The sequence below is a fragment of the Ctenopharyngodon idella genome, chromosome 18 (genome assembly GCF_019924925.1).
Source record: "Ctenopharyngodon idella isolate HZGC_01 chromosome 18, HZGC01, whole genome shotgun sequence".
NCBI classification, from domain to species: domain Eukaryota; kingdom Metazoa; phylum Chordata; class Actinopteri; order Cypriniformes; family Xenocyprididae; genus Ctenopharyngodon; species Ctenopharyngodon idella.
Window position 1 is genome coordinate 383,783 of NC_067237.1, and position 9,306 is coordinate 393,088.

The 9,306-nt window shown below is 36.0% G+C and overlaps 1 protein-coding gene and 1 long non-coding RNA gene across 6 annotated transcripts in view; both read right to left on the reverse strand.

Moving 5' to 3' along the window:
• Positions 1-2,658, reverse strand: part of shank2a (SH3 and multiple ankyrin repeat domains 2a) — a 37,321-nt gene extending 34,663 nt beyond the window's left edge. For both annotated transcript variants that reach the window (XM_051870787.1, XM_051870786.1), the window contains exons 1-2: positions 2,408-2,658; positions 1,440-1,643 (exon numbers count right to left, since the gene is read on the reverse strand). In XM_051870787.1, the coding sequence (XP_051726747.1) occupies positions 1,440-1,637 (198 nt within the window). In that variant the 5' untranslated portion in view covers positions 1,638-1,643; positions 2,408-2,658. The remainder of the gene's footprint in view (positions 1-1,439; positions 1,644-2,407) is intronic.
• A 2,756-nt stretch (positions 2,659-5,414) lies between these two features.
• The window catches only part of LOC127500051 (uncharacterized), a 33,592-nt gene continuing 29,700 nt past the window's right edge, over positions 5,415-9,306 (reverse strand). For 3 of the 4 annotated variants that reach the window (XR_007926241.1, XR_007926243.1, XR_007926242.1), the window contains 2 exons: positions 7,577-7,704; positions 5,415-6,757 (listed from right to left, as the gene is read on the reverse strand). This is a non-coding gene — a long non-coding RNA (uncharacterized LOC127500051). The remainder of the gene's footprint in view (positions 6,758-7,576; positions 7,705-9,306) is intronic. The other variant, XR_007926244.1, reaches the window with a different exon arrangement.

Here is a 9,306-nt window from a genome sequence, read left to right on the forward strand (position 1 = left end):
CGTCATTGCACACCAACTGTATCACAAACCGCAAGTAAGTGATTTCATAATGCTTTGTCTGTAAATGACCGTTTTATTTGAAAAACATTGATACAGTTTCCTATGCAATGACGTTAGCCAATCATAACAGTGGGCGTTTACTGACAAGCCTTAAAGGAGCCGCGCGTCACAGTAAATTCCCCAGTGTTAAATTAACACCGCTCAAATGTTCATACCAGCAGGGTGTTAAAAGTAACACCGAAGCAGATTTAGAGTTAATTAGGTTCTTAAGTGGTTATTTAAGTGATGATTGCTTGATTATTGAAGACTCCTGATGATAACGAGCAGAATCACTGAAGGAAAGAGAACTACAACTGACTTCAGCCACAAATCAACTGAAAATACATTAAATCTCTCTTATTACAAAGCAGACTGACTTTATTTCTGTCATTCATCTACAGTTCTTTTTGAGAATTAACAGGATTAAATGTTTGGTCACTATTATGGTGATCAGTGTTTTCTTTAGTTGGGCAGTTTGACTCTTGCTTTTTATGTTAAGTTTGTGGTCTTTGTTACACATAATTTGTTACAAAGGTGACCATAAACAAGAGCAATCAGGTGATATGGTACATACCCTCAAAAAGAAAACTGATGAGGGTTGAGAATAATCACTTTTCTGCATATATATTTGTGCAAAAAAACTTATTAACATCATAAGTGAATGTCAAGGAATATTTTAAAATAATAATAAAAAAAATCCATGTCATGACCCTTTTAAGGAAAATTCGATCTTATGACATAGAGTGGTGCAGGTATGACATCACTATGTAGGCCAAAACGCGGAAGTGAGTTAGCATTTCAGCACTTCCGGTGCCAAAGTCAATGGGTTTTTTGAATGGGATTTTGGTTAAATGGCTGAAATGAGGTGAACACAAGCTCAAGATACTTTCATAAAATACATCAGTAATGATTTTTTAAGCTGTTATGTTTTCTTGAAAATAACTAATCTAACTCAAACGTTCTGGGAGAACGTTTTTAGATAAAAACTGAAAGAGCTTAGCGATGGTGACGTTGAAGTCGAGCGACCGTGGTGTAGTTCGTTTATGGCCTACCTTTAGCTTTTTACTTCTGGCGACTGTATTTAGGCTTCAAAATTCATTAAAGTTGTGTTCATCTGTGAAAATTAACTTTGATAGACAAAACGTATAATTATCATAAACCTTTGTTGATCTCAGAGCTTGTTCTTTTTTTGTGATGATACAAAAGCCAATGGAAAATCCTATTGAGTTTTTGTCAAGGGAACCAGTGTGATGCTAACTGCCGATTGGCCTACAAAGTGTCGTCATACCTGCACCACTCTATTGTTTGATCACTCAAACCTCATGTTTTCCTCATTCACTCAAGGAAACATTCATATAAAACACAATGAGAGCAGTGAAGAGCGATAAACACACGCTCACTGTCTGCTGCAGGTCTGGGATGAACACTCTCACGCTGAGCGAGCTGCTCTGGGTGTCCGTCATGTGACTGGCCGGCCGTTCTGCTCGTATGGTCTCATAGACGACCTCGTCTCTGGAACTGTGAGAGCTGCAGTCCTGAGAAGAGTCAGAGAAACTCTGGGCCATCTCTTCCTCGCTGGACGTCGGGCTCCGCGGCATATTCAGCTGAAAAACACACATTTACAAAAGCAGCATTTGAGATTTGACTGATTCTCCTTCCTTACTAGTAAATAAAAAAGTACCATATGTTAGTATTTTTATGAAATTCAAATTGTGTGCAATGCATAACAGTGAGTGTATTTCAGGGGTGGGAGTGGCATATTTTGAGTTTGGCTATTTGGGCTAGTTTTGATTGGTTTTGTTACGCAGATCTGGCAACCCTGACTCTCTTCCACGCAGTTTCTGCTAAAGGTTGCAGAATATAGGACACGACACAGTGGAGCACTTCCAAATAAAGAGTTTCTAATTGGAGCTGTGCAGCAGATCTTCTGCGCTCTTTTCTCATGTAGTCCATTCATCTCCACGCTCATGCGATCAAAACACATGAGTTTGCTTGATCATAAAGCTGACATGATGTGACGTGCTGTCCGTACTGAAAGCTTGACCTTGAATTGAGATCTTGATCTCTCAGATTCACCTTGTGAGGGAAGCAGTACATAGAAAGAACTATAGACCATATACATATATAAATATAGGCCGAAAGAAGAAGATGAGGAGGATCAGATGTTATACTGAAAGGCACTGATAATAATAAGCTCCTCCTGAACTTCATTATGGGTTACCCACACCCATGTGCTATCTGAGGAGGTAAGAAACTGTGTACAGTCAACCATAGTAAACAATAAGGCTGTATTTGTTAACATTAGCTAATACATTATTACCAATGAACAACATTAAATGCAACAATGAAAAACAGTTATTCAGTTTACCTGAAAATCTTCAGTGCTCCTTTCTGTCTGTGTGCTTTAATCCACAGAAAACACTGAAGAGGAGAAGATGCTCTTCATCAGCCTCTAGATTCCAGAGTGAGTCCTAATAAATCCTTGATGTCAGTCAAATCACTTGACCAGAGCACCTGACCAGTGTTTTCCTATGGAAAAAACAAAAGTAGTGTTCACAGTGTTCGGTAGAAAAGGCTCGTGCCAGTGAAGTTCTCTGAAAATCCTAAATGTGTGAGAAGTAGGTGAGATACTATTAAAATAAATGAAATCAGAGTTGCTCCTGTTCAGTTCGGCCCCCTAGTGACGCTGCTGAAAACACACAACTCTACCAGGCTGAGATGAATGTGTGTAGGTTATTTCAATAACAATAAGAGTTAAAGGGAAAGATCACATGAAAATCTGTCATCATTTGAGAGAATGACCAACTCAGGACATGCGGTTACTTTCAGATCAAGATATAGCGATATATGCGACATATTTCTCATAAAGCAGGTGCTCAGAAACATTGTGTACATGAAATCATTTAAGGGCTGAAGTCACACAGTGTCACTGGATTTAGCTTGTTTATCCTAAAGCTCTGAAATGTGCTTCAAATATCTCTGACACATCATCATCAATGACAACTAATATATATAACTTGATCGAGCTGATGTTGCATTTATATTGTCAAAACATATGATCAGACTGAAGCACAGGCTCGAAATAAAAGCCTTAAACAGGACATGTCCTTCAGTCGTTCATATGAACAATCATGGCAAATGTATGCTGGATTTACTTCTGTTCAATACACTCATTTCTTCTGCTCTTAAAGCAGCCGGTTTTATGCAGAGCTTTAAACTGTTTTAAGGGTGTATGATTCAATTTATTGTAAATAACATGACTTGCTTTGCACTCCCAAACCAGTTAAAAACAACAACAAAATAAAGTAAAAATGTCATGGATAAATTAAAGACATTGTGCATTAAGTTATTAATGAGTTTAGTGTTGCATTTCGATCAGTTCTCTTCTTAGTCAAAACAGTTCAAAAAGTCACTTCTCAAGTGGTTAACACACCACATGCGTCTTCAAAACTGGATGGAGATAAAACATTCAGGAGGTTTATTAAACACAAGGTTACAGTGTTGGAAAACTCATAAATCCAATTGATTTTTCTAAGGCTGGTGTTTCTTCATAGGATGAAAACACATTCTCTTCCTCCTAACCTGAGACAGAGCTCATGTTAAACTGGGACATTATTTAGGTCACTGCGAAGGGTTGAAGCAGAAGAACAGAAGTGACGGTGAGGACAGTCGCAGCGGACGCGTTTACACACAACAGAATAATCCAGCAATAATCCGACCAATCAGACTCCATCGATCTGACTGACAGGAGTGGTGAAGAGCAAATCATTTCTGCTAGCAGGAACGTTCTCAGAACGTTCTGGCAATGTTCTCTTAAAGTTATACACTAGTAAAGGAATATCTGAATGTGTACGTGCTCACGTGTCCTTCCAGGATGATGATGTCACCAGACTCTTAGCAGCTCAAACTGGTACAAAACACAATCATGTCATTCATTAACTGACCTGCGCAGTATTCAGTGTGCAAATAATGACAGATATGAAGAGTTGTGCTTCCTGTAAAGCTTGAGTTAAAGCACACAGCAGTGAAATATAGATCTCAACAAATTCAAACATTTCTCCAACACATGAACTTTATCTCCGTTGTAGTTTATGTAACTTTAACTCCAGTGTTTTTATCATCTGATCACTCGAGTTAAAAAAGCAGGGAATCAAAAGGTTTCTTACTTCTTATGCACTATTGCAGCAGTCTGTCATTCTCACAGACATCAGATTATTTTCAAGCTTAAAACGCAAGAGGGCAGCAGAGCATCACTTACTGACGAATAAAAGACCTCTGAACTGCAAAAACTTCAAAACTCAATTTCATTTGAAATACATTTTTAAATACAACAAAAAATATGTAGGCTAGAGCCAATCACAAGCAAAAAATACTCCCAACTGATCCCCAAAATGTGAAGCAGATTCAAAATATGTATTCCACTCATAAAAATTGTTTTGCAATTTGTGAATTTACATTTATGAGTATAGTACTTGCCTAAGAACAATATGAGGTCTTTTTAAAGCTCTAAAAAACTAAAAAATAATGTTTACATTATAAATGGAAGAATTTGTTTTTAATTCATGTTGATATTTCTGATCAGTCTTTGGTTCAACATGTTGTGACGTCTAAAAATTAAGCTGGAATATGACACTAATATTTGAGAAAAATAATCAGTTATTGATCAGTTAGGGAAGGGAATAAGCTTTTTTGCTCTTTTTCAGATTAATTACTTGTCTATTCTGATAATATGAGATTTAATGATAATTCTTTTATAGCATTATACAAATATATTATTTTTGTCTTTGGTGATGTAGCTTACATCTAACCAGAAGAAGTAAGACTTTAAGATGTTTCATCTGTGCTCACACATAAACACTGACCTCAGTTTGCTCTGAAAACATATTTTTCCAGTTTGTACGTGTGAAACGACACGCAGCAGCTTTAATTACCTCTGCTCTTTCTAATTGGCATTAAATATTAAATTCCCTTTCCTGTTGTAATGGTGTGAAAAACTGGTTATATGAATTTGTAATTGACACCAGGCCAAAGAGGTGAGAACACAAGCTCAGAAAGTCATAAATATTGACGGGCAAGAGGATCTGTGTTGGTTTAATTATCTATTCTAATTAAAAAACCAGAGCTAAAGCAGTAAACAAGATGACCGATCTCTGTCTGCTGTATATATGACTGCAGTGCTGAACAAACTGAACAGACAAACACTGGAAAAACAAGGTATTTAAATTATATTCACATTATTCCTTCAGCAGATGATTTTATCCAAAGAGACTTAAACGAGGAACACAAGCGGTTCATCTTAAAGAGGCGGTGAACACGAGAAGTAATGCAAAGATCCAAACATTTAGTACATTTGCATTTATTAATTTAGCGAAGCTTTTATCTGAAGCTACTTACAAATTAGAAAATTAGAAGTGCGACAGGGCCGATCAGATAATTGATATTGAAAAGCATTCAGCTCCTGACATCTTCTTTTATTTTACTAAATTACAGATCAAACATTGCAGTTTTGTTCTCTGTGAGATTTTGTAGCACTGAAATTTTGAAAGTAATGGAGATATGTTTGAGGATCATACAGTATCAGGGCAGATGATCAAGTATGAGCCCAACAGAGAACATTCTCAGAACGTTCTGCCAAGGTTCTCTTAAAGTTATGTTTGAACATTTATCCAGAAACGTTAATAGAACATTTGTTCAAAGTTATCTGGTCTTTAATAATGTTCTCAAAACATTAAAACAAAAACATTATTTATACATTGCTCATGGAACGTTTCTGAAACGTTTAATTTAACATTTTTTAAATGTTACTACTCAGAGAACATTCAAAAGTAACGTTCACAAAATGTTTGAAGATAATAAAATGGAATGTTCCCTTAACGTTTGTATAACCAAGAAAAAATGTTTTAAAACATTTTAAAAAACTGATTGTTTGAACATTCAGAATAACATTTTCATACTGGGAACATTGGAATAACATTCTTAGAACTCATTATTGTTAGCTGAGATATATAAATCACAGTTTTGCTTCAGTTCTTTAAAGTGGCATCTACATTTAACTACACTAAAAAATGTGTTCATTTAAACCAGCGGTTGGGTCTGTCCATATTTGACCCAACGTGGGTTGAATCAACCCAGCATTTTTACTGTACATTTTTTGTTTTACATAATCCTACAGGACTTTTATATACATTGTGAGGATGTCCAGTGCTTTCCTCTCATTCGACTCTGACTTAAATAGCCAGTCCTCCTCCTTTTCCTTCCTTCATCCTATATGTACTCAGAGTAAAAATAGTCCATGTATGCAGGCGTGTAAACGGTGTGTAGTGCTGCGTGGGCCGTGTGTTTGTAGAGAGGGCACATATGCCAAACTCCACACACCCACACATCAGCTCCTCTTCTTCAGCTCCTCTACACTCCTTCTTCAAATCAAACTCTGCCATTTTGGCTCCAGCAGATGTAGTTTTGTAGATTTAAAAAGAAGAAGCGTTTGGCAGCAGCATCTTGATGAGTCACGGAGCGCTCAGAAGGGCCTGACGCCGCGTTTCTCCGGCTTCAGCTGAGCGTGGGCTGATCGTCTGAGTAAGTGGATGCAAATCAGTCTGAGGATCAGGCGTTTCGGCAGTAAAAGCCCGTCCGGATCTCATCTGACTCATTTTGACTTATAATTATGCTTCCATGCCAACCAAAGAAAGTTTTGCTTTTCTCGGTTCACCTGCACTTTCTGTTGAAGATAACACTGACTCAGCACATTTCTGCCACGACACAAGGAAATAAAACATGCTTTTCAAATCATAATTAAAAAGTCATTAAAAAGTCATAATTTTAACTTTTTATCAATTTTTTAATTATGACTTAGTATGCCATAATTTCGAGCTTGTATCTCACAATTGATTTATTTCATAATGTTGATTTTTATCTCATAATTGTCTTAGTATGTCAGTATTAGTAGTCTTAGTATTTGACCATCTCATTGTCGGCTTTTTATGTCATAATTTATATTTTTAATGATGTAGTGTGTCATAATTTTGATATTTTTTGTCATAATTTTGAGTTCTTATCTGATAATTGATTTAGTGTACTGTATCATAATTTTGACTTTTTATCTCATAATTATGACAAAATTTCCAAAGTATGACTTGGTGTGTCATAATTTCGACTAATCTTTCCTATCATAATTATGACACTGTCATAATTTCGACTTTATCAGTTTTGACTTTATGTAATAATTTATATTTTTAATGACTGTGATCATTTTGATATTTTGCAATAATATCAGCTTTTTAATCTCATATTTATGACTGTCATAATTTTGACTTTTTATCTCATAATTATGACTTTTTGTGATAATTATGACAATTTCAAAAGTATGACTTTTTTAATGACTGTCATAATTTTGACTTTTATGTCATAAGTAAACTGAAGCAAAGCATCATTTATTTTTCTGATGTGGTGGAGATGGGTCAGGCCAGATTTGCAGTGCAATCCCACGTTTCCCATCCTCCCGAGAGTATCCGGACCTCCCCGTCCCTCTTCTCCTCACCTCTTCCAGCTCTGGTGGTTGTTATAGAAACACTTCTGTAAATGATGGAAAGCGGCAGGAGAATCAGAAGTATTTTTAACCGCACTCTTCTCTGTGGGTCGATGCGTTGAGGAACAGGTGGGCGGATTCTGGGAATGAGATTTTTGAGTTGTGTAAGACATCATGTCTAAAATGTCATAAAAGTGTTCACAAAAAAACCCTAAATATTAATTATTTACATATGTATTCTGTATATCCTATACAATATATAGTTTTTATTTATATGTATTGTTCACTTTTAAATATTATTTTGGTTGTTATACTGTAAAAGTATAGATTTTGATAATTATCAATGGAAGGATGTTGTTAACGTTCAAGCCGATACTGTTGAAAAGAATAAGTTTTGTTTCTGACTGTATGGATCATCACAGAAACCACTCCTCCGTATGGAACACCATAAAAACAGAAATAGGATAATGAAGATTTCATCCTGTTTCAAGTATTGTTTGAGTTCAATGCATCTGTGTTCCTTCCTCTATAGAGCAGAAGCTCCTCGCATCAACAACGGATGTATGTTTGAGATTCTGGACGTCCACATCATCTCTACTGAGGCTGATATAGAGGGACGGACACACATGAATATGGATAAGTGCAGATGCTGCTCAGGTCTGCTTGTGAACAGCAGCGAACGCTGAGCAGATGCAGTTTTCAAGGCCATTTCAGCAATTACATGAATAAACGCAGATACTCACATACTGAAGGTGTTGAAGAGGTCAAAACAAGCACCTAAAGCAACTTTTTAGTTTGTTAGTGTTCTTATCATTATTAAGGGGCAAGAACGGAAAAAACAGACACCTATTTGTTAGTTTTCTTCATCATCATCATCATCATCATCATCATCATCATCTGACTGCCTCTCTCAGACAGCATGAATGGTCAAATACACAGAAAAACATCAAAATGCATGTAAGCACATTCAGTTATGTATTAAATAAACACAAACAGGTGGAAGAAACAGTATATTAGATCAGTGCGTTCGCTCTTAAAGTGACAGTAGCCTAATAAACCTGCTGCAGTCTGTGTCATTAATGTTCATCAGATGACAAAAGACTAAGAGAAAATCACTCACATTAGGCTCAATGTATATTTAATTCATACAATAAATACTATATTATCACATTTGATTATTCATTATCTGTTGTATTCCTTACTTAAATGCTACTGTTAAATATAGCATATACTGTACCTGAAAAACTTAACGAATTATTTCATTTTATTATTTCAAATTATTATATTTTAGTTTAGATTGTTATTTGCATCTTTGTTCTGATTTTAATGGAAGCTTGTTACTGCCGCTGAATAAAAAATAAAAAAGGTAACTGCAACTTTTTATCCCACAGTTCTGACTTTATAACTCGTAATTTTGCAGTCGCAGTTACCTTTTTATGTTTTATTCAGTGGCGGTAACAAGCTTCCATATACAGATTTTTAATAACAAAGATAAAATAAAATAACAATAACAACTATATTGTGAGTGTTGCGCTTTAATGAGTATGTATCAATAACTATAGGCCTATATTAATAATACCTGAGTCAAGGTGAGAGATAAGAGGAACAGGAGAGATTCTTCATTCCTTTATGAGCTCTTTAGTCTCCAGAGGACAGAAAGTGTTCAGTGCTGGAGTCTGTATTCTCTCTCTCTCTCTCTCTCTCTCTCTCGTTCTCATCATCTCGAGCCCCTCAGGGTTCAG